This window comes from Oncorhynchus mykiss, chromosome 19 (assembly GCF_013265735.2).
Source record: "Oncorhynchus mykiss isolate Arlee chromosome 19, USDA_OmykA_1.1, whole genome shotgun sequence".
NCBI classification, from domain to species: Eukaryota; Metazoa; Chordata; class Actinopteri; order Salmoniformes; family Salmonidae; genus Oncorhynchus; species Oncorhynchus mykiss.
In genome coordinates this window covers 22,286,784-22,312,695 of record NC_048583.1, presented here as the reverse complement: position 1 = coordinate 22,312,695, position 25,912 = coordinate 22,286,784, and the positions used below count along the sequence as shown (strand labels likewise).

The following is a 25,912-nucleotide window of genomic DNA, read 5'->3' as shown; positions in this document are numbered from 1 at the left end:
GAGTGGTGCCAGGAAAATAACCTCTCCTGAACGTCAACAAAACAAAAGAGCTGATCGTGGACTTCAGGAAACAGCAGAGGCAGCACGCCCGAACCCACGTCGATGGGACCGCAGTAGAGAAGGTGGAAAGCTTCAAGTTCCTCATCGCACACGTCGCTGTGCTCGCGATGTTACTTTGTACATTTGTCATTTTGAGTAAAAGTACCTTGATTACTCATATTTGCTGTTCTGCGCCTGACTCTCTACACCAGCTACACACAGGACCCTTACAGCTTCTCCTTTTTCAAGAACAAGACATTTCAAATTATCATCATATGGTGAGAGTTTTATTGAAGCACACTTGCAGTTCGAAAATAACTTGTGTGAATGAAACATTGTTGCATTTAAAATGGAACTGACAGCATTTGAGCAACATGAAATCTTATAAAAATATGTTTATATACACCCCCAGGAATAATTAAACTTTTAGTTTGACATTTTCTGACAAGCAGCCACTTAGATATGGTCCTTTTCACGTTCTCATAAATTCTTAGAACATAAGGTATTTGTGAAAATTCTATAGCAAACTAGAGTGGGAAAATGGCCGTGGGTTAGGACAATTAAGACACTGCAGTAAATAAAACATCAGTGTTGTCCAGGACCAGGGTCTACACAGACCATTGCGCTATAGCCAAATCAGAGCTGACTCAATCATGGACACTCTTATTGACAGTGGTGGCTGCTTTGTGTGATGTTTTGTTGTCTCTACCTTCTTGCCCTTTGTGCTGTTGTCTGTGCCGAAATATTTTGTTCTGCTACCATGTTGTGTGGCTACCATTCTGTTGTCATGTGTTGCTGGCATGCTATGTTGTGGTCTTAGGTCTCTCTAAGTAGTGTTGTTTTGTCTCTCTTGTCGTGACGTGTGTTGTCCTATATTTATATTTTATTAAAAAAAATATGTAATTCATCCCAGCCCCCGTCCCCGCAGGAGGCCTTCATTGTAAATAATTTGTTATTATCTGACTTTCCTAGTTAAATAAAATGTTTAAAAAGATCTATAGTTGAAGTCAGAAGTTTACAAACACCTTAGCCAAATATATTTAAACTCAGTTTCACAATTCCTGACATTTAATCCTTGTAAAAATTCCCTGTCTTAGGTCAGTTAAGATCACAACTTTTATTTTAACAATGTGAAATAATAGTAGAGAATGATTTATTTCAGCTTTTATTTATTTCATCACGTTCCCAGTGGGTCAGAAGTTTACATACACTCAATTAGTATTTGGTGGCATTGCCTTTAAATTGTTTCACTTGGGTCAAACGTTTCAGGTAACCTTCCACAAGCTACCCACAATAAGTTGGGTGAATTTTGGCCCATTCCTCCTGACAGAGCTGGTGTAACTGAGTCAGGTTTGCAGGCCTCCTTGCTCACACACGCCTTTTCAGTTCTGCCCACAAATGTTCTATAGGATTGAGGTCAGGGCTTTGTGATGGCCACTCCAATACCTTGACTTTGTTGTCCTTAAGCCATTGTGCCACAACTTTGGAAGTATGCTTGGGGTCATTGTCCATTTGGAAGACCCATTTGCGACCAAGCTTTAACTTCCTGACTGATGTCTTGAGATGTTGCTTCAATATATCCACATAATTTTCCTACCTCATGATGCCATCTATTTTGAGAATTGCACCAGTCCCTCCTGCAGCAAAGCACCCCCACAACATGATGCTGTCACCCCCATGATTCACGGTTGGGATGGTGTTCTTCGGCTTGCAAGCTTGAAGTTTGAAGGTAGGCCTTGAAATACATCCACAGGTACACCTCCAATTGCCTCAAATTATGTAAATTGGCTTTAGAAGCTTCTGATAGGCTATCACAATTTTCTGGAATTTCCAAAGCTGTTTAAAAGGCACAGTCATCTTAGTGTGTGTAAACTTCTGACCCACTGGAATTGTGATACAGTGAATTAAAAGTGAAATAATCTGTCTTAACAATTGTTGGAAAAATGACGTGTGTCATGCACAAAGTAGATGTACTACTGACTTGCCAAAACTATAGTTTGTTAACAAGAAATTTGCGGAGTGGTTGAAAAACGAGTTTTAATGACACCAACCTAAGTGTATGTAAACTTCCGACTTCAACTGTACATATACCTTTATACAAACAAGTAATTTACCACACCGGCCTGCCATCATTCACTTTCTGTGTTTACAGGCAGTTGCAACAGCGCAAGTTTAGATCATTGGAATGCATTCGCCAAAAGCCACAAAATACACCGGAATAGACTTCTGCAAATATTTAAACACCACGGGAGTCCTCGTACATTTAGAAACTTCACAGTCCTATTGATCAAACAACCATGAAATGGAAGGCTCTCTCTCTCAGTTATGCATATCAACAAGATCAACAACTAATACTAGCGAGAACAAGATCTAAAAGATCTAAAATCTAACGAAAGCAACATTAAATAAACCCTCTCAAACTTTTTCAGCTAGTTGGCCATCAAAATTGCACTGATAAACGATGGGGAATTATAGCATCCTCGTCCTTCTGCAGCTTGGCTGCCAATGCATGCTTGTCCCAACCAAGCTAACTGGCTAAAGTTGGCTAAGTTCTTGCAAGCTGAGCAAATAACACCTGCATCTCTAGCTGTGTATAGCCACCCCAAAAATTATATGAGTGCCTTCAAGGCAGAGTTCCTCTGTCCAGTGTCTGTTCTTTGGCCAATCTTACATTTTTACTTTTTATTGGCCAGTCTGAGATATGGCTTTTTCTTTGCAACTCTGCCTAGAAGGCCAGCATCCCGGAGTCGCCTCTTCACTGTTGACGTTGAGACAGGTGTTTTGCGGGTACTATTTAATGAAGTTGCAAGTTGAGGACTTGTGAGGCATCTGTTTCTCAAACTAGACACTAATGTACTTGTCCCCTTGCTCAGTTGTACACCAGGGCCTCCCACTCCTCTTTCTATTCAGCCAGTTTGTGCTGTTCTGTGAAGGGAGTAGAACACAGCTGTGTCCGAGATCTTCAGTTTCTTGGCAATTTCTCACATGGAATAGCCTTCATTTCTCAGAGCAAGAATAGACTGACGAGTTTCAGAAGAAAGTGCTTTGTTTCTGGCCATTTTGAGCTTGTAAGTCGAACCCACAAATGCTGATGCTCCAGATACTCAACTAGTCTAAAGAAGGCGAGTTTTATTGATTCTTTAAAATCAGCACAACCGTTTTCAGCTGTGCTAACATAATTGCAAAAGGGTTTTCTAATGATCAATTAGTCTTTTAAAATGATAAACTTGGATTATCTAACACAACATGCCATTGGAACACAGGAGTGATGGTTGCTGATAATGGGCCTCTGTACGCCCATGTAGATATTCCATTCAAAATCTTTCCAGCTACAATAGTCCTTTTCAACATTAACAATGTCTACACTGCATTTCTGATCAATTTGATGTTATTGTAATGGACACAAAAAAAAGTGGTTTTCTTTCAAAAACAACAACATTTCTAAGTGACCCCAAACTTTTGAACGGTAGTGTATATAGGGCATCAGCCTCTAAGGTGCAGGGTTGAGTAACCGGGTGGTAGCCGGCTAGTGATGGCTGTTTAACAGTCTGATGGCCTTGAGATAGAAGCTGTTTTTCAGTCTCTCGGTCCCAGCTTTAATGCACCTGAACTGACCTCGCCTTCTGGATGATAGCGTGGTGAACAGGCCGTGGCTCGGGTGGTTGATGTCCTTGATTATCTTTTTGGCCTTCCTGTGATATTGGGTGTTGTAGGTGTGCCCCCGGTGATGCGTTGGGCAGCCCGCATCACCCTCCGGACCATCACAGAAGCTCCTTTGTGCATGATTTCTCGATTGTACTACATAATTGATCAATCGTATACCTCCACTACACTACTTTGATACGCATCAGTAGGGATTCAGAAGTAGGGATACACCACTTGCCCTTTGAGTTTTACAAAAAGTGCACTCCTATATGAGCGAGCTGGTATTACGGTTGCGGTCCTTTCAGAATAACAAACTTGTCACACACTTAAGGCCTGTATGTTCACCACTGCGCAAACATGTCTATAATAGATATAAAGGCTGTTAAGATAATGTTACAAGAAAGCTGTTTCATGCGCTGGCTACATTAAAGCTGATAATAATGAGTTTTTTTACTCTGCTGGTTTCGGCAAGAAATTACAAGTCCTCACTGTCTGAGACAGAGTCAAGACCAAGTACAAATGTATCCGACACAAGACCGAGACACTCAATATGTGGCCTCGAGACCGGACTGTTAGTAGGTGCCAGGTGCACTGGTTTGTGTCAAGAACTGCAACGCTGCTGGGTTTTTCACACTCAACAGTTTCCCATGTGTATCAAGAATGGTCCACCACTCAAAGGACATCCAGCCAACTTGAAGCAACTGTGGGAAGCATTGGAGTCCAACATGGGCCAGCAACCCAGTGGGACGCTTTTGACACCTTATGAAGACAATGCCCCAACGAATTAAGGCTATTCTGAGGGTGAAATGGGGGCGGGGGCGGGGAGGCTATTCTTGATGTTTGGTATACAGGTCCCCTAAAATGTGGGGACTACAAACATTGCTGTAATTTCTAAAACGGTTCAACTGATACGGATGGAAATACCCTTAAATTAAAGCTGACAGTCTGCACTTTTACCTCATGTATAATTTCAAATCCAAAAGTGCTGGAGTACCGAGCCAAAACTTCAACAAAATGTGTCACTGTCCCAATACTTTTGGAGCTCACTTTAAGTAACGTCTGCCTTCAATTTAGGTTGGCACAGAAGTGCCTGCTGGTCTAGCAGGTAACGCCACTGCCTGCACCACATATACACCACCCCAGTGTGGGTACAAATCCCAGCCCCACCTCTAGTCTCCCACTCATTTAGTGCTGTTTCTGTCTGAATAAAATGAAAACACCAAAGAAATTACAAATCAAAATGTAAATCCCATCACCCACCTGGCAGGCATTTCAAAGTGGAGGATGTCATTGACCTTGGAAAGCATGTACTTGTTCAACTCTCTGGGCAGGTTTCCGATGGACAGGAGCATGTTCTTCACCTCCATGTAAGAGGGGTTGCTGCTGAAGACCACATCCGCAGCTGCTGCCCTCACATTCTTCTCATAGACCCGGCGGTTCTGGTGGTACACTCGGTTCACCGTCTGCTTCACCTGAAATATATGTATACACAGTTGAAGTCAGAAGTTTACATACACATAGGTTGGAGTCATTAAAACTCTTTTTTTCCAACCACTCCACAAATGTCTTATTTTTCGTGTTTCGGCAAGTCGGTTAGGACACCTACTTTGTGCGTGACACAATACATTTTTCAAGCAATTGTGTACAGACAGATTTTTTTACTTATAATTCACTGTATCACAATTCCAGTGGGTCAGAAGTTTACACACACACTTTGACTGTGCCTGTAAACAGCTTGGAAAATTCCAGAGAATGATGCCATGGCTTTAGAAGGTTCTGATAGGCTAATTGACATAATTTGAGTCAATTGGAGGTGTACCTGTGGATGTATTTCAAGGCCTACCTTCAAACGCATGGGAAAATCAAATTCATGGGAAAAATCAAAAGAATTCAGCCAAGACCTCAAAAAAAATAATAATGTAGACCTCCACAAGTCTGGTTCATCCTTGCGAGCAATTTCCAAATGCCTGAAGGTACCACGTTCATCTGTACAAACAATAGTACGCAAGTATAAACACCATGGGACCACGCTGCCGTCAAATCGCTCAGGAAGGAGACGTGTTCTGTCTCCTAGAGATGAACGTATGTGTGAAAAGTGCAAATCAATCCCAGAACAACAGCAAAGGACCTTGTGAAGATGCTGCTGGAGGAAACACGTACAAAAGTATCTATATCCACAGTCAAACGACTCCTATATCGACATAACCTGAAAGGCCGCTCAGCAAGGAAGTAGCCACTGCTCCAAAACTGCCATAAAAAAGACAGACTACAGTTTGCAACTGCACATGGGGACAAATATCATACTTTTTGGAGAAAATGTCCTTTGGTCTGATGAAACAAAAATAGAACTGTTTGGCCATTATGACCATTGTTATGTTTGGATGAAAAAGGGCGAGGCTTGCAAGCCGAAGAACATCATCCCAAATGTGAATCACGGGGGTGGCAGCAACATGTTGTGAAGGTGCTTTGTTGCAGGAGGGACTGGTGCTCTTCACAAAATAGGTGGTATCATGAGGGAGGAAAATTATGTGGATATATTGAAGCAACATCTCAAGACATCAGTCAGGAAGTTAAAGCTTGGTCGCAAATGTGTCTTCCAAATGGACAATGACCCCAAGCATACTTCCAAAGTTGTGGAAAAATGGCTTAAGGACAACAAAGTCAAGGTATTGGAGTGGCCATCACAAAGCCCTGACCTCAATCCTATAGATAATATGTGGGCAGAACTGAAAATGCGTGTGCGAGCAAGGAGGCCTACAAACCTGACTCAGTTACACCAGCTCTGTCAGGAGGAATGGGCCAACATTCACCCAACTTATTGTGGGTGGCTTGTGGAAGGCTACCCGAAACGTTTGACCCAAGTGAAACAATTTAAAGGCACCGCTACCAAATACTAACTGAGTGTATGTTAACTTCTGACCCACAGGGAATGTGATGAAAGAAATAAAAAAGTTTAAATAAATCACTCTACTATTACTCTGACATTACACATTCTTAAAGTGGTGATCCTAACTTACCTAAACAGGGAATTTTTACTAAGATTAAATGTCAGGAATTGTGAAAAACTGAGTTTAAATGTATTCGGCTAAGGTGTCTAAACTAGACTTCAACTGTGTGTGTTTCTCTAACATCGAAATACATGGACAACACACACACAGAAAGTATTCAGACCCCTTGACTTTTCCACATTTTGTTACGTTACAGCCTTATTCTAAAATGATTAAAAAAAACAAACAAATACATCTACACAAAATACCCCATAATGACAAAGTGAAAACAGGTTTTTCGAAATGTTTGCACATTTATTAAAAACCAGAAATACCTTATTTACCTTAAGTATTCAGACCCTTTGGTATGAGACACGAAATTGAGCTCAGGTGCATCCTGTTTGCATCCTGTTTCCATTGATTTCCATGTTAGAGAAACACACACAGTTGAGATGTTTCTACAACTTTATTAGAGTCCACCTGTGGTAAATTCAGTTGATTGGACATGATTTGGAAAGGCACACACCTGTCTATATAAGGGCCCACAGTTGACAGTGCATGTCAGAGCAAAAACCTAGCCATGTGGATAAAGGAATTGTCCATAGAGCTCCGAGACAGGATTGTGTCGAGACACAGATCTGGGGAAGGGTACCAAAAAATGTCTGCAGCATTGAAGGTCCCCAAGAACCCAGTGGCCTCCATCATTCTTAAATGGAAGAAGATTGGAACCACCAAGACTCTTCCTAGAGCTGGTTGCCTGGCCAAACTGATCAATCGGGGGAGAAGGGCCTTGGTCAGGGAGGTGACCAAGAACTCGATGGTCACTCTGACATAGCTCTAGAGTTCCTCTGTGGAGATGGGAGAACCTTCCAGGAGGACAACCATCTCTGCAACTCTCCGCCAATCAGGCCTTTATGGTAGTGGCCAGACGGAAGCCAATCCTCAGTAAAAGGCACACGACAGCCCGCTTGTAGTTTGAAAATAGGCACCTAAAGGACTCTCTGGTCTGATGAAACCAAGAATGAACTCTTTGGCCTGAATGCCAAGCGTCACATCTGGAGACAACCAGGCACAGCTCATCACCCATCTAACACCACCCCTAACATGAAGCATGGTGGTTGCAGCATCATGCTGTGGGGATGTTTTTCAGCGGCAGGGACTGGGAGACTAATCAGGATAGAGGTAAAGATGAATGGAGCAAAGTACAGAGAGATCCTTGGTGAAAACCTGCTCCAGAGCACTCAGGAACTCAGACTGGCGGTGAATGTTCACCTTCCAACAGGACAACCACCCTAAGCACACAGCTAAGACAACGCTGGAGTGGCTTCAGGATAAGTCTCTGAATGTCCTTGAGTGGCCCTGCCAGAGCTCGGACTTGAACATCTCTGGAGACCTGAAAATAGCCGTGCAATGACGCTCCCCATCCAAGCTGACAGAGCTTGAGAGGATCTGCAGAGAAGAATGGGAGAAACTCTCCAAATACAGGTGTGCCAAGCTTGTAGCGTCACACCCAAGAAGTCTCAAGGCTGTAATCAGTGCAAAAGGTGCTTCAACAAAGTACTGAGTAAAGGGTCTGAATACTTACGCAAATGTGATATTTAAAAAATAAATAAATTAGCTAACATTTCTAAAAACCTGTTTTTGCTGTCATCATGAGGTATTGTGTGTAGATTGGTAAGGGGGAAAAACAATTGAATTAATTTTAGAATAAGGCTGTCAAGTAACAAAACGTGGAAAAAGTCAAGGGGTCTGAATACTTCCAGAATGCACTGTACATACAACAGAATATACAGTGCACTTGGAAAGTATTCAGACCCCTTGACTTTTTCCACGTTTTGTTACTTTACAGCAGGTGTCCACATACATTTATCTTATTTCGATATACCCTTAGTATGCATCAAAATATATGGCTCTGGGAATGGCAATCCAGCTTCCCGCATCCGGCACTTCCCCTGTGAATTTAGACATCAAATGGCCTCACCTCATCTGTGATGAGGGCGACGTCGTATCTCTGCAGGGCTGTGAGGGAGATGGTGCAGTAGGCTCCGACCTCCGACTCAGCATATTTGGAAAACAGGGGAATGGCCTCAGGCAGCAGGGAGTTCTTCAGCGCTAGCAGGTACATCTGAACGTCTGACTCCACCTGCGTACTGTCGGGACCTTCCAGAATCATCTTCTTCACCTCAACCACAGTCTGGGTTGTACATGAGACAAAAACACACACAATAAGTCAGCCATTGTATAGTTCCTTTTAAGAAATTGTGACTTTCTTTGGTGCATTTCACAACAGGATCATATTTATTTTATTTAACTAGGCAAGTCAGTTAAAAACAAATTCTTATTTACAATGACAGCCTACCCCGGCCAAACCCTAACCCGGATGACGCTGGGCCAATTTTGCGCAACCCTATGGGACTCCCAATCATGGACAGTTGTGATACAGCCTGGAATTGAACCAGGGTCTGTAGTGATGCCTCTAGCACAGAGATGCAATGCCTTAGACCGCTGTGCCACTCAGAGCCCAAATCCATCAGAGGGATAATTTCTGTATCTTTTCGAACCATCAGACACAGCTACGTCTCACTATTGTATCACGACTATATTCCAGTCTGGCATTCCAATAGTTGTACTTGGTTCAGTTAAAAAAGTCCAATCAGTATTCTCTTGGTTGAAGATTATTCAATTGCTTAAAAGGGACATTTAAACTAATTTCTACTTCACATTCATCGAGACAATGCCTACTCATAGTTGGTTAAAATTACATGATGCACAACAGATGATGTTATCAGAAACAGTTATCTTCCTCCATCTTTTGAACTATGAAACACACCATTTTCACATATGTTGATGTTGGGGTGGTGCTGGAGATGAATATTAAGTAAACAGAATGTGTGAATCCCTTTAAGAACGAGTTTTGTACATCTCCCCTCATTACAGACATCGGGTCAAACATATTCGATACTCACTGGTAGCTCACAACCCCCTTTCTGACAGAGCTTGTGCACAAGGGCACCCATGATGATCACCACCGACTCTTTGATGTCATTACTGACAATCTTGCCCTTTGAAATGTCCTGAAAAAACAATGCGTGTAATTAAAAATCGCCATATGTTTTATCATACAGTACACACAAAAAAAAAAACACCATTTTAAATATAATTGTAATTTTGAAAGTCGTAGGTGCAAAAAAAATAATTTGCAGGTGAACTTGGATTAGCTAACACAACGTGCCATTGGAACACAGGAGTAATGGTTGCTCATAATGGGCCTCTGTACGCCTATGTAGATATGCCATTAATTAATTAATTATTAATTATTGTTTACAGGAAACTCAATCAACAATTTTAGATGAAGGTGAGTAGAAAATGGACTGTGGTTGAAAAATACTTCTCCCGTGGGCAAAGAAACTCAAAAGGGATGATGATATTAGCAGTAATTTTGATCCGAATGAGCAAATTGTCCAAACAGACCCACAAGGTAGATGGATGATTTTAAATATGTTATTGGACCATAAACAGATATGGCTCATTAACCTTTACGGACCAAATAATGATGATCCACTCTTCTTTGAAAATATATATATAATAAAGTATCAACCCTGCAAGCAATACAATATTATCATGGTGGGAGATTATAATACGGTTTTAAATACCTCAATGGACCGTAAAGGAAATCACACTATCACCCTCATGCTCTTAAGGAAATCACAAATATCATGGATATATTGGAACTAGTGGATATATGGAGGCTTAAATATCCTGACCTAGTGAGATATACATGGCGGAGGCTTAATCAAGTTAGTCGTCTTGACTTCTTTCTTATGTCAGTCTGGTTGGCACCGAAAGTGAAAAAAAGTGTTGATAGGGGACAGAATGCCGTCGGACCATCAGATAATTGGCATATATATTACTCTAATGGCATCTCCACGTTGGCGAGGATATTGGAAATTTTATCAATCATATTGGATGATAACTTGTTTTTAATTAGGACAGAGGAATATATAACTGCTTTTTTTGGGCATAACATAGGTACAGCAAATCCGCTTATTGTACAGGACACTTAATGTGCCTTTAGAGGTCATGCAATTCAGTACTCATCTCTAAAACAAAAGCAATTTAGATCAAAAGAGTCCATATTAACAAAGGAAATTGAAGGACTAACAGTACAGTTAGATAGCAATAAAACCTGTACCATAGAGGCACATAATAATTTAGAGGAAAAACAAAAAGAAATGGAGGAACTTATTCAAGAAAGATCCAGTGTAATATACTATATTAATGAAGCAAACTGGATGGAAAATGGGGAAAAAAAATGCTACAAAAAAATAATTTAATGAAACTTGTTGCAAATGACAAAGTCACCTGATTCACCAAATTATATTTGAAAGAGGAAGCAAAGTACGTTAAGGATATGTTTTCGTTTCAGTCTCCTCCATCTCCTCTAACCGGAGCTAATTGTATGGATGTTTGCCCTGATGATGAGCATAAGGGTACTTTCAAACCAGAAAAAACAGATAGGTAAAAAACTAAGTAATTCAATGATTTTCACTGGGAGCAGAGCATTGGGGGAGGGTCTAGTGTTATGTCATTGTGACTTCTGACAGGCACCGCAACACATCTGTCTAACCAACTGAAAACGTTGAACGGACTTTTACCGAATAATTTCTCCCCATCCCGCTGTGTTGGACATGCATTTCATTCATTTTGGTTTGTAGAGTTTAAGCAAGTGGCAGCCATTGGCCACTCACCACCAAAGCCTGGAGCATTCTTTCGTTGGGGTGCGAGGCGAAGCCGCAGGCGTACAGGAACCTTTCCTGCAGAACCAGGCCTTTGGGGTCGGCAAAGTTGAGGAACTGCAGCATGGCGTCCAGGGAGGCGGGCGTCTGGGACGAGGTCACGGCGTCCACCACCTGAGGTCTGCAGACCCCGACAGAGTTGGAGAGAGGCAGTGAGTCAGAAGTCTAAAATGTCGCAATATTCCCTATATAGTTAACTATGTGGCTCTGGCCAAAAGACCCACGGGGCGAGAGACAAACAGCAAGGAAATGGGGTGACGAGTCACTACATCTCATAAGAAAGCATCACAGCCTGAGAGAGAGAGAAAAACACAAACATACATAAAAAAAGAGGAGAAAACAAGAGATTGAGAAGAGAGAGCGATAGAAGAGAAGTGAAAATAGAGAGGAGTGAAACAGGAAAGACAAAAAGAGAAAAAAAGAGGAGTGAGAAAGAGGCAGACAAAGAGAAAGGGAGAGAGAGAGAGAGAGGTGGGTAAGTGCTAGGCCTTACAGGGCAGTCTTGGTGGAGCTCTTCAGCACTTGGAGGATCTCGTCCTTGGAGGCTTTCCTTATGCTCTGGATGAGAGCCAGGAAGCGTCGGGGAGCGATGGCTTTTGACAAGCTATCTGGTTCAAACTGCTTCTTGACCTCTTGCCAGTGCTCAAACAGCTAGCGGGATGAGCAGAGAAGAGGAAAAGAAAGGGGAAAAAAAAGCTAATTTCTTAATGACATGTTTGGTCAGCAAGGACATGCATCGATAGTGTGGTATAGCGTTGGTAAATTCAGACTTCACAAGGGCTTTTCACACTATTGTAACACCCTGTACTGTGTTAGTTCTGATTATTTATTCATTATTTCATTCAGCAATCAACCAGGCCAGCATCATACAGTTTTCCTCTGCCCTTTTTAATTATTCTATAGCAAAGAGTCATTTTTGAAGCATTTAGTTTGGGAGTCAATACCGTCAATGTAAAAGCTGAATTGAAGATTATATTGAAGGTTATATTGGAATCTTTCAGAGGAAAAAGTCAGTGTCCAAGGTTGAAAACAACGTGAAGCACTTTTTTACTTTATTGCTTCTCACAACCACTCACCGATTGACAGCCCTTGCATTGGGATTTGACCTTCTCAGCTGTCACACCAACAGCATACAATTTCTCATCAAGTGATTTGACAACACTGGCGACATTCTTCCCCGCAGCCTCAAATGGCCCAGTCTCAATTGTTACCAGCGTCAAGTTTTGCCTGAGGACAACATAAATTAACAAATCCAAATCAATCAGTTTCTGTTCCATGCAATTGATGCTCTCAGAAAGCCTACTCAAATCAGTAAGTGAAAAAATAACATTACTTTTACGCATGTGTTGGATTAATGTAGTAAACAAAAAGAAGAAATACAACTATTGCCTCAATGTTTACAGCAGAAATTCACCATTAAAATTCCATTTGACTCCCGTGTGTCATATTTTTCTTAAAGCCGCATTGTTGGTTAAGGGCTTGTAAGTAAGCATTCCTGTTGTATTTGGCGCATGTGACAAATAAAATGTGATTTGTGTCACACCTTACCTGGACACTATTTTAGCGGCGGTGGTGCGGCGTGCGTTGACTGCTAAGATGTGAGTCTCCTTGGCTGTGGCTGACTTAATGAAGCCATCCTCCAGGGTGAAAACAGTGACAGAGCTGGACTCCCCACTCACGCCCAGGACCTGAATGTAGGTGGTGAAGCCGGTCTCTGCGGTCTTGCAGGTCTCCAAAGCCTTGGTCCTTGTCACCTGGCCTTGGGTAGCCTTGTACTCTACCGTACACCTCCCTGACACATCATTCTGTTCCCAGAAAGATCAGTCAGCCAACCAAAAGTACTCACACAGAAAACCATAGAAAAACAGTTAAGCATTTGTTCAAATGATTTACATTGAGAATTCATTGCAAACTTACAACTGTGTTTATGGTAAAATGTTATTTTACAGTGCATTATTATTTTTTTATTTTTTTTGATGACATGACACCTGCTCATTCAAGGGTTTTTCTTATTTTTACATTTTAGAATAATAGTAAAGACATCAAAACTATGAAATAACACATGGAATCATGGAGTAACCAAAAGTGTTAAATCAAAATACATTTTAAATTTGAGATTCTTCAAATATCAAGGCAAAGGGTGGCTGACAGCTTTGCACACTCATGGTATTCTCTCAACCAGCTTCACCTGGAATGCTTTTCCAACAGGAGTTCAAACATATGCTGAGCACTTGTTGGCTGCTTTCCCTTCACTCTGCGGTTCAACTCATCCCAAACCATCTCAACTGGGTTGAGGTCAGGTGATTGTGGAGGCCAGGTCATCTGAAGCAGCACTCCATCACTCTCCTTCTTGATTAAATAGCCCTTACACAGCCCGGAGGTGTGTTGGGTCATTGTCCTGTTTAAATACAAATGATAGAGCAAACCAGATGGGATGGTGTATCGCTGCAGAATGCTGTGGCAGCCATGCTGGTTAAGTGTGCCTTGAATTCTAAATAAATCACAGACAGGGTCACCAGCAACGCACCTCTACACCATCACACTTCCTCCTCCATGCTTCACGGTGGGAAATACAGATGCGGAGATCATCCGTTCACCAGCAACGCGTCTCACAAAGTTTGGAACCCAAAATCTAAAATTTGGACTCATCAGATGAAAGGACACATTTCCACCTGGCTAATGTCAGGTGGGGTGATTACCTCATGAAGCTGCTTGAGAGAATGCCATGAGTGTTCAAAGCTGTCATCAAGGCAAAGGGTGGCTATTTGAAGAATCGAATTGGATTTGTTTAATACTTTTTTGGTTACTACATGATTATGTGTGTTATTTCATAGTTTTGATGTCTTCACTATTATTCTACAATGTATAAAATAGTAAAAATAAAGAAAAACCCTTGTTGAATGAGTAGGTGCTCTAAAACTTTTGACCAGTAGAGTGTTTGTATATGTATGTATGTAGTGTCTTGCGAAAGTATTCGGCCCCCTTGAACTTTGCGACCTTTTGCCACATTTCAGGCTTCAAACATAAAGATATAAAACTGTATTTTTTTTGTGAAGAATCAACAACAAGTGGGACACAATCATGAAGTGGAACGACATTTATTGGATATTTCAAACTTTTTTGACAAATCAAAAACTGAAAAATTGGGCGCGCAAAATTATTCAGCCCCCTTAAGTTAATACTTTGTAGCGCCACCTTTTGCTGCGATTACAGCTGTAAGTCGCTTGGGGTATGTCTCTATCAGTTTTGCACATTGAGAGACTGAAATGTTTTCCCATTCCTCCTTGCAAAACAGCTCGAGCTCAGTGAGGTTGGATGGAGAGCATTTGTGAACAGCAGTTTTCAGTTCTTTCCACAGATTCTCGATTGGATTCAGGTCTGGACTTTGACTTGGCCATTCTAACACCTGGATATGTTTATTTTTGAACCATTCCATTGTAGATTTTGCTTTATGTTTTGGATCATTGTCTTGTTGGAAGACAAATCTCCGTCCCAGTCTCAGGTCTTTTGCAGACTCCATCAGGTTTTCTTCCAGAATGGTCCTGTATTTGGTCCATCCATCTTCCCATCAATTTTAACCATCTTCCCTGTCCCTGCTGAAGAAAAGCAGGCCCAAACCATGATGCTGCCACCACCATGTTTGACAGTGGGGATGGTGTGTTCAGCTGTGTTGCTTTTACGCCAAACATAACCCTTTACTTTCAGTGCAGCAAACTCTCTCCAGAAGTTCAGTGAGGATCTCTGAATGATCCAATGTTGACCTAAATGACTAATGATGATAAATACAATCCACCTGTGTGTAATCAAGTCTCTGTATACATGCACCTGCACTGTGATAGTCTCAGAGGTCTGTTACAAGCGCAGAGAGCATCATGAAAAACAAGGAACACACCAGGCAGGTCCGAGATACTGTTGTGAAGAAGTTTAAAGCCGGATTTGGATACAAAAGATTTCCCAAGCTTTAAACATCCCAAGGAGCACTGTGCAAGCGATAATATTGAAATGGAAGGAGTATCAGACCACTGCAAATCTACCAAGACCTGGCCGTCCCTCTAAACTTTCAGCTCATACAAGGAGAAGACTGATCAGAGATGCAGCCAAGAGGCCCATTATCACTCTGGATGAACTGCAGAGATCTACAGCTGAGGTGGGAGACTCTGTCCATAGGACAACAATCAGTCATATATTGCACAAATCTGGCCTTTATGGAAGAGTGGCAAGAAGAAAGCCATTTCTTAAAGATATCCATAAAAAGTGTTGTTTAAAGTTTGCCACAAGCCACCTGGGAGACACACCAAACATGTGGAAGAAGGTGCTCTGGTCAGATGAAACCAAAATTGAACTTTTTGGCAACAATGCAAAACGTTATGTTTGGCGTAAAAGCAACACAGCTGAACACACCATCCCCACTGTCAAACATGGTGGTGGCAGCATCATGGTTTGGGCCTGCTTTTCTTCAGCAGGGACAGGGAAGATGGTTAAAATTGATGGGAAGATGGATGGACCAAATACAGGACCATTCTGGAAGAAAACCTGATGGAGTCTGCAAAAGACCTGAGACTGGGACGGAGATTTGTCTTCCAACAAGACAATGATCCAAAACATAAAGCAAAATCTACAATGGAATGGTTCAAAAATAAACATATCCAGGTGTTAGAATGGCCAAGTCAAAGTCCAGACCTGAATCCAATCGAGAATCTGTGGAAAGAACTGAAAACTGCTGTTCACAAATGCTCTCCATCCAACCTCACTGAGCTCGAGCTGTTTTGCAAGGAGGAATGGGAAAAAATGTCAGTCTCTCGATGTGCAAAACTGATAGAGACATACCCCAAGCGACTTACAGCTGTAATCGCAGCAAAAGGTGGCGCTACAAAGTATTAACTGAAGGGGGCTGAATAATTTTGCACGCCCAATTTTTCAGTTTTTGATTTGTTAAAAAAGTTTGAAATATCCAATAAATGTCATTCCACTTCATGATTGTGTCCCACTTGTTGTTGATTCTTCCCAAAAAAAATACAGTTTTATATCTTTATGTTTGAAGCCTGAAATGTGGCAAAAGGTTGCAAAGTTCAAGGGGGCCGAATACTTTCGCAAGGCACTGTATGTATGTATGTATGTATGTATGTATGTATGTATGTATGTATGTATATATATAAGAAACAATTTGGTACACGGCAGTGGTTACCAATTGAGTTAGTGTATCAAAAGTACTCATTGTTACCACATCTCTTAGTAAGTGCCTACTAAAATAGGACTGCAGATTAAATGTTTCCACAATTTCCTGTAACTGTATATGCATTGGGTCTCATTTACCTCTATGACCTTCCCAGATCTGGATTGCACCTGCAGCAAGCTAGCCACACCCCTTTTCAAGTTCTTAATGGAAGCAGGCTCCGCCTTATAGCAGTAAAAGCTGCTCACCTGAAACAGAGGCATGGAACAACAAACAAGTCAATATGATACGAAACAGTGCACTAGAGTCAAGTGACAGAACAGCAAAATTAGCAGTACTTCTCTCCGATTAATATTATCAAAGTGCCTCAGATAATGATGAGATGTCAACAAATGGAAAAGGGTCTGACTACGTAGGGTCTGACTGTGAAATGCATCTTGAGGGAGTTCCTTTTCTCTTGGCAAGGTATGTGTCAGACCCTGATCTGTTTCAGCTGTCTATGTGCTTGTCTCCATCCCCCTCCAGGTGTCACCCATCTTCCTCATTATCCTGTGTATTTATACCTTTGTAGCCTAGCAGCGTTTGTTCCCCTGTTCCTGCTTTCTAGTCCGTCCCAGTTTTGACCATTCTGCCTGCCCTGACCCGGAGTCTGCCTGCCGTTCTATACCTTGGGGCAGCAGCATGGCCTAGTGGTTAGAGAGTTGGACTAGTAACCAAAAGGTTGCAAGATCAAATCCACCAAGCTGACAAGGTTGGCACAGGGGCCAATAAGAGTCATTCTCTTTGCAAGGAATGCCCATGGCAATCTGTCGTTCTGCCCCTGAACAAGGCAGTTATGCCATCATTGAAAATAAGAATTTGTTCTTAACTGACTTGCCCCACGTCACTGGATTATTGACCCCTGCCTGCCCTGACCCCCTTGTACCCTCTCTGGATTACTGACCTGTTGTTTGCCTGCCCCTGTACTAGAAATACATTTAGGTTTCTTCGACACGGTCTGCATCTGGGTCTTACCTGAAACCTGACAGTATGGCCATGGCGTGGCACAGGGGCCAATAAGAGTCATTTTCTTGGCAAGGAATGCCCATGGCAACCCAAGACACATTCTGCAGTCAGACACTATCAAACAAATGTCTTATTCACCTTCACAGCGTATTCCACTCAACTCAGGGCATCACACTGTAAAATCACACTTTGAGGTTTAGATTAAACCACTAGATTTATTAGGTTTTAGTTATTATATTTGTTGAAGACAATCATTCTTCAACCTTATTAAAAACCATGTCTAACAGAGACTACAGCATAAAAAGTAAAAAATACAATACAGAGGTACAAAGGTTGCAGACAATAAATCACAGTGTAGTAAAAACAAACAGTCACCCTGAGGTCACTATTATCACAAAAGTTTCAAAATCATGTCACTCTCATTATCTTACACTCACCGGCCAGTTTATTAGGTACACAACCCTGTTCATGAAAATGGATCGCTCCTACAGACAGTGAGTCACATGGCAGTGGCTTGTAATTTAAAGCAGGCAGAAAAGGCATCAAGGCAATCAGTTACTGTTCGATTGAACGTTAGAATGGGCAACACAAGTGACCTAAACAACTTTGAGCATGGTATCCTGGGTTTTTCCACGCACGACTGTGTCTAGGGTTTACCGATAATGGTGCGACAAACACAAACATCCGGTCAACGGCCGTCCTGTGGGCGAAAACAGCTGTTGATGAGAGAAGTCCAAGGAGAATGGCAAGAATCATGCAGGCTAACAGGCGTTCAATCTGCATCAACTGCGTGATGCCATCACGTCAGCATGGACCAACATCCCTGTGGAACATTCCTGTTGAACGCAAAGGGGCGTCCGACCCGGTAGTAGATGGGTGTACCTAATAAAACTGGCCAGTGAGTGTATGTAGTCACTTATTATAGTTCGTAATACTATGAGATACATTTAGTTTCAATATATACAGTCCCGTGCTAAATTCGCAATATTTTCATAACAGATTTAGCTGATCACAATGCATTCAACAGGACATTCACTGATCAACTGGTTCACCTATTCACCTCACCCTGTCTGTGTCATCCAGGAACGGCACCCCTTTGCCACGCCGATGCCCCCACACTTCTCCCGTGAGATCTGATAACCGTCCGGCCAGCAATCTGAAGGATTGACCCTTGCCCTGTACTCACCATCTGTCTGGTATTTCCCCTTCCAGCGTCACCACACCAATTACAGTTCCATTAATAGTCCCCAGCAATACAGATGTCATCAATGATGCTCCAGAAATGGCTCCCATACTAGACTTAGTATTTTTTTATTTTTTTTATCTTAACTGATTGTAGTAAAATTGATGGTTGATATAAATGTACAATTGCACAATACTTTTATGACTATTGACCTATGAAGATATAACAGCAATAGTACTCTAGAATGATAGAAAAATAACTACTTGTAGTATATTTAGTATACTTCTGGTAACAATTAAACTTCCTACGACATCTACCTATGGCAGATAATCTCCACTACAGTATACCCAAAGCACATTCATGTTCCTAGTAACTGCCTTAAGTTAAAGCAATAATTTTGCATTATGCATCAATAAAAACATACAGTAACACTTTACTTAGCTGCAAGTATAATGCATAATGATGCAGTAATTATTTGTAAGACCTGTTATGAGTTTGAATGGGCCCCTTAATAATGTCTTACAATAGAAACAAACCAACATCCACAGCTCTTACCTTTCCGTTTTTCAGGTGCACCATGAACGGCCTTTCCAGTGCTGCCAGCTTATTCTCTCCGAGAAGGCTTTGCGTTGTGGCGCCCTGGAATATGTTCTTCTTGGCTGAGCGTTGGGCCACACTTTTTATCTTCACGTTTGAGATCTGCGGATGGGAATGGAAGAGCTTGTTAGATGATTAGGACATTTCAAGCAGCTCAATATCAATATTCTCCATAGAATACAACCAGAGTGGAAGTTATAGACTTTGAATGATTTCAAATACTATTTGAACCTATTCAAAAACCATCAGTGTTTGGTTTAGCCTGTCTGGAATTCCAGGCAGGCATGTTGGCACTTTTGAGATGACTGCTTTTGGGCCAGGCACACACAATTAAGCACAACTTAAGTAGTTAACAGAATTCAAATACTATTTGAACCCCGGCCTTTTTAAATACAATTTTTAAAAAATTCTTAGACAGGCCCCTCAGGGAGTTAAGTACTATTTTTACACAATCAGACCATGCTTATTTTTCTATTCTTTCCAATTACAGGAGACATTAAGAACCTCTTTCCCAGGATCATATCAATATGTGGTTGAGTTTCCTTTCACATTGTAAAGACAGCATACACACGTACACATGGATTTTGTACTGTATATGTGGTAGTGGTGGAGCAGGGGCCTGAGGGCACACAATCTGAATGTATGGTAATGTTTTTAAAATGGTATAAACTGCCTTAATTTTGGAAGAGCAGCAGCTACTGGGGATCCATAATAAATATAAATACACAATATTTTGCATGTATAAACTCCAACATGTATCCTTCCAAAACAAGTGTTTTTTATTATTTTTTATTCAATATCCCAGGGAAACATGTAACCAGGTTTGACAAAAAAAAAAAAACTGTCTCAGTCTGTCCCTGAATGAATCCTAAATCAACCCCTACCCCCTGCATTTGTGTAGATCTGAAAAGACTGGATAGGTCTAAGCGATATGGCAAAAATTCCAACTAGGCTTTCATATGGCGAGGTAGGGTTAAAACAGTTACACCTATCCAATCCTCTCAGACCTACAGAAGAGCATAGGGGTCTAGGGGCTGGGGTTCGGGATTCAGGTACATCCAGCCAACACACATTTCAATTTGAGTCAATTAGCAGACACTCTTATCCAGAGCGACTTACAGTTAGTGCATTCATCTTAAGATAGCTAGGTGGGACGACCACATATCACAGCCATAGCTACATTTATTGAGGAAAAATGTACTTACTATCGGCAAAGTCAGGGTGAGGAGGTGGTGCTGTGGGATTACTTACCACCAGTCGGATGAGCTGGTCGTCCTTGCTGTTGGGGTCTCTCCACACTAAGTTGACATCCACGTCACTGGAGATCCTATAGCCAACACTGCCATCCTTTGACCCCTTGGCCCTGTCCACCAGCACCTCGGTGGTGTAGCTGAATTTGTACAACTGGTCATTGTTCAGCCTGGGTCCAGCAGCACCAGCACCTGAAACAAGAAGGGGCATGCAGGAATCGCAGAGTGAGATCAAACGTTACAGTGATGAGTGACTTAGAGCAGGGGTTCTCAAATCAGTTCTCTTGCTGAGCCCCGCTAGGCCTTTTCAAACTGCATTCTCTTAGCCCAGGGCTATCTTTAACCCTGGGTTGAAATTAGCCCCGGGCCAGTTTGTCCTTTTACACAAGCATTTGTTAACCCTGGCTAATTGGAACCAACTGTCACTTTTCTGGAGTAAAATATTCCCGTGTCACTTTTCTGGAGTCAATTGGGTGACAACCAAGGGTGTTTGCTCTGGGCTACGGGCAGTTTTAACATGGCTACTGAGACCCTGACAACTCATGGAGGACCCCAAATGGTTGGGATTCACTTAGACCCGTGTTTCTCTATATAAATATCAAGATCAGAACAATGTCAACAAGCTGGTTAACACCAAATGGCCCTCACTGCTGAGTGAGATGTCTGTCAAAACATCTCCTAAACAAAATAGTTGGTATATACCATTAAGCAGTGATTGAATTAAGGTATTTCCCTCAAATCATCTGCTTTACGGCAGTCAAATACTTCCCCTTTGTATGTCAATCATAACAAAAAGGCTTGAGTTCAGATTGGATTCATTTATTACTCTGTTAGATTTGTAATGTTTTGGCTAGGCAACAATTAATTGTTTCAACATTACACACGTTACCTGGTCCCCTGGCTAATTGCTACTGGTTCGACAGAGAAAGATCAGGCAGGTGGATGAGACTGACACTTGTAAAACCATGTGTAGCTTTATGCAAAATACTTCCAAACATCTTATCCTCTGTAGCAGATGATTTAAAAACAGACAGTAATATTTATACATTCATACTGTCAGGCATCCTGGATTCAGAAGGTGAGCCCTTCATCGTGGTCCAATTGCAACTTGTAATAATGTGTCATTATTACGAGAACCCTTGTAAGCTAAACCTACTATGGTCTACGTTTCTGATGGACACAATCAACACTGGAGAAAGAACGTTGTGGGTGGACTATTAAAGTCCTTGATTGCTCTAATACAGTGTAGCATTACAAAATAATTGACATTAGGTCATGAGTCAAGACTGACGTGTCACTTTCGGGTTGCATCACCAATCACAAAGTGCTGAATCAAACATACAAAATCTGCCACAGACAGCTGTATTCAACCAGTTTGTCAACTGCCTTAGCTTCTACTGACCAAGTTGAACAGGAAATCATTTCATTCATATCACCTATGATTCATAGAATTGACACCCAAAAAACAACTTTACCACCAGCTACAGTAATATCCACAATATCTACCCTGCAGGTTGCCTAAATGTTCAGGGGAGTAATTACTATTGGTAGTGTGCTTTATTATTATTTTTTATTTAACTAGGCAAGTCAGTTCAGAACAAATTCTTATTTACAAGGATGGCCTACCCCAGGCCAACCCTAACGACGCTGGGCCAATTGTGCACTGCCCTATGGGACTCCCAATCACGGCCGGGTGTGATACAACCTGGAATCAAACCAGAGTGCAGCGCCTTAGACCGCTGTACCACTCGGGAGCCCACCTTACATCGCCAGGAAACTATTTGACTGATGAATTTAGGAACAAACATGTGCTATGAAATGATGAATCTCCAGTGAAAGTGATTTGTTGGTTGTTGCAAGACCATTCAAAAGGTTGACAGAAGTTCCAAGGTCACGGACTGTAAGCATAGAGCCCAACTGCTAACATACTCTCTAAGCAAATCACACACCAACACAATATACAATAACATATTCATCACACATATCCGTACATGTAAAAAACAAAAACAATAACTCACCTCTAGTAGAAGCAGAAAATGAAGATGTTATGCAGAGCAAAAGCACAAAGAGAGCTAACATTTTGAAATCTATTAGGAGCAAGAAGGTGGCCGCAGGTAAACGTTGACTGGATCGGCGCTCACAGGCCAGAAAGAAAGGCTCCGCTACACGAAACTATTCGAATTATGGTCATCGGCGTGGAGGGCAGAATCCAAACTCCACGCTCAAGTACTAAGTACGAGGTAAAGAGCAAATCATTAACTTGTAGAGTTGAGATTTGACAATCCCTTCGCAATGCCCACTGTTGGCGGGAGATGATACTTTGTACGCGATCAGTTCATTTATGTTACGACATACCTAATGGTCATGACGATCAATCGGATGAGAAGAGGACGATAGCCTTATCAACAGCGCATGCACAAGTGCGAATTGACATCGAGGTTTCGTCCTCAAGTAGTAGCCTATCATGATAAAAATCAGTGAGACAATTACATATAGGATAAAACAGTAACGTTAGTTTCACAGCTGTAGCGATACTGCCGAATTCTGCCCAACTTTCAGCAACAAGTTCAAAACAATAAAATACTCTTAACATTTTCAACGTACGACTAAAAGGTTGAAAACAATGGTGACATTTACCCCTCGGTAGTGAGACGACGTCATTTTGAGATTGAACCTTTCACCTAATTTAGCAATAAACACTGACATTGTTGCACACACCGTTGAAGGAAACGGAATATATACGTCACTCTATAACAGACAGCATATGAGCCAATGGTAGGTGCTTGGCGTTCTGCAGTGTTTGTGTGGAGGAATTTATAAGCACCGATTTGAGGTCAGTTTTGCGTTTCCCACTCTAATGGTAAGGATGGATGTGGGGATTTGTGGGAGGGGACGCTGACTAGTCCTTGACCTGTGACCCCTATCTGCATCAATAATTACATTTACATTACATTATGGATGATTCTTCTCTTTGACTACATTGCGAGGGAAAGTTCTAGAATTTATCAAGCAGTGAAGTAATTTCCTTGACATTGAAGTCGTTTTTTCTCATAGTCTTTATTGGTGAATCCTATTTATATACACTTCAGTTCAAAGGTTTGGGGTCACTTAGAAATGTCCTTGTTTTTGAAAGAAAAGCACATTTTCTGTCCATTAAAATAACATCAAATTGATCAGAAATACAGTGTAGACATTGTTAATGTTGTAAATGACTATTGTGGCTGGAAACGGCTGATTTATTTTATGGAATATCTACAAAGGCGTACACAGGCCCATTATCAGCAACCATCACTCCTGTGTTTCAATGGCACGTTGTGTTAGCTAATTCAAATGTATCATTTTAAAAGACTAATTGATCATTACAAAACCCTTTTGCAATTATGTTAGTGTAACAGTATAGACTTTAAGTCCGTCCCCTCGCCCCGACCTGGGCGCGAACCAGGGACGCTCTGCACACGTCAACAGTCACCCTCAAAGCATCGTTACCCATTGCTCCACAAAAGCCACGGCCCCTTGCAGAGCAAGGGGAACCACTACTTCAAGGTCTCAGAGCGAGTAACGTAGAAAGAGTAGTGGGAAGCCCCGGTGCACAACTGAGCAAGAGGACAAGTACATTAGAGTGTCTAGCTTGAGAAACAGATGCCTCACAAGTCCTCAACTGGCAGATTCATTAAATAGTACCCGCAAAACACCAGTCTCAACATCAACAGTGAAGAGGCGACTCCGGGATGCTGGCCTTCAAGGCAGAGTTCCTCTGTCCAGTGTCTGTGTTCTTTTGTCCATCTTAATATTTTATTTTTATTGGCCAGTCTGAGATATGTATTTTTCTTTGCAACTCAGCCTAGAAGGCCAGCATCCCCGGAGTCGCCTCTTCACTGTTGATGTTGAGACTGGTGTTTTGCGTGGTAACACTTACGTTACATTGCCATTATTACTGTGTAACTACTTATGTCATTACAGTGTAAAAAGTATTGTTGTAACTAATGATTACACTCAAATCCCATTTTAACTCCCTTTCCACCTCAATGAAACACTAATTCAAAATCTAATTCAAACCAAATCAGAACAAAATGACTACCAAAATGACCGATTGCTGAATAAGAGGTCTATTGAGATGCACAGGAGGGGTTCATTCATTAGGGCACAACGTTCAGAGTGTTGCAGATATGAATAGAATCACTAGAGCTGATACAATAACCTATTCAACATGACAGACAATGGTATCTATTCTACATCATACATTTCTATCTGAACGTTCAGTAACGTTGCAACTTCCTGAACCAGCCCCAGGTGTATTGCCAGAGTTGTGTTTTATGTCACGAGTGAGCCAGGTGCCTGCTGGGTATAGTTGGGCCATTCGGCCTGGAACACTTCAGGTGGTGTGTGAGGCATCAGGGCCCGCTTGGTGTAACGTAGGACCACCTTTTGGTTGAGGTGGCACACGGTGGGGCTACACAGGGTCCTCTGGGTACTCAGGGGTCTGGCAATGTGTCTCTGCCTGTGGGTCTTGGACTCTGCCCTCTCTGTGCCTGCATCCTCCAGTTTACCTGGGAATGGTGTATCATAAATAGACAGACAGACAGACCTCCAGAAATTGAGTGAATCAATCAACATATTAATTACTAGGTCAACAAATTATATTATTTGTCAGGACTTAACCTTGGAGACTCACCTGAGTCACAGTTTGGCATAATTTCTAGGGAATGATCTCTGTGAAGAGTAAACATAATATATTTTGTAAATACATTACAGGCTGTCCTTTTTGAACAGGTTAAATGTATTGGCCAGTGGGTAGCAGTATTTCTATACAGCACCTAGTGCAGGGGTGCACAACTTCCAGTTTTTGTCCAGGGGGGAAGTGGCAGCCAGATATTGACATGATTCAAGTGGCCAAAAGATCGCTATAGCGGGATGTACTATTTCATGGCAGCATGGCAATTTCATGCTCCATGGCATCATCATTCATCCAATTTCAAATAGATTTCCTTAAGAACTAGGATTTCCTCCCCCCACATCATCAATTACTTTTTAGGCTGCATTTGGTTCTGGGGCTGTATACTGTGAAGTGTGCAGCCAACTTCCAATGTGCAGTGATTCCAAAACATCATTTTTTTGCTGTGATCCACTAAAAGCTTTTGCCATCTTCCATTGACCCCAAAACAACCAAAATGTTTCAACAATCGATCCTCCCAGTAGACAACATTTGGCATAGGTGTCTTACAATGCCGTCAATTTCT

At 41.8% G+C, this 25,912-nt stretch overlaps 1 protein-coding gene across 5 annotated transcripts in view; it reads right to left on the bottom strand.

Annotated features, from left to right (window-relative positions):
- Positions 1-23,454, bottom strand: part of LOC110497503 (microsomal triglyceride transfer protein) — a 37,167-nt gene extending 13,713 nt beyond the window's left edge. Inside the window, exons 1-13 of one of the 5 annotated variants that reach the window (XM_036954459.1) lie at positions 23,313-23,454; positions 23,031-23,134; positions 22,694-22,904; positions 20,677-20,867; positions 19,384-19,527; positions 16,781-16,888; positions 13,016-13,272; positions 12,544-12,694; positions 11,961-12,118; positions 11,420-11,588; positions 9,638-9,745; positions 8,653-8,865; positions 4,945-5,156 (exon numbers count right to left, since the gene is read on the bottom strand). In XM_036954459.1, the coding sequence (XP_036810354.1) occupies positions 4,945-5,156; positions 8,653-8,865; positions 9,638-9,745; positions 11,420-11,588; positions 11,961-12,118; positions 12,544-12,694; positions 13,016-13,272; positions 16,781-16,888; positions 19,384-19,527; positions 20,677-20,867; positions 22,694-22,754 (1,772 nt within the window). In that variant the 5' untranslated portion in view covers positions 22,755-22,904; positions 23,031-23,134; positions 23,313-23,454. Of the gene's footprint in view, positions 1-4,944; positions 5,157-8,652; positions 8,866-9,637; positions 9,746-11,419; positions 11,589-11,960; positions 12,119-12,543; positions 12,695-13,015; positions 13,273-16,780; positions 16,889-17,006; positions 17,030-19,383; positions 19,528-20,676; positions 20,868-22,693 lie in introns of those variants that run through there. The other 4 variants (XM_036954457.1, XM_036954458.1, XM_021573635.2 and 1 more) reach the window with 4 other exon arrangements.
- Between the last annotated feature and the right edge of the window lie 2,458 nt (positions 23,455-25,912).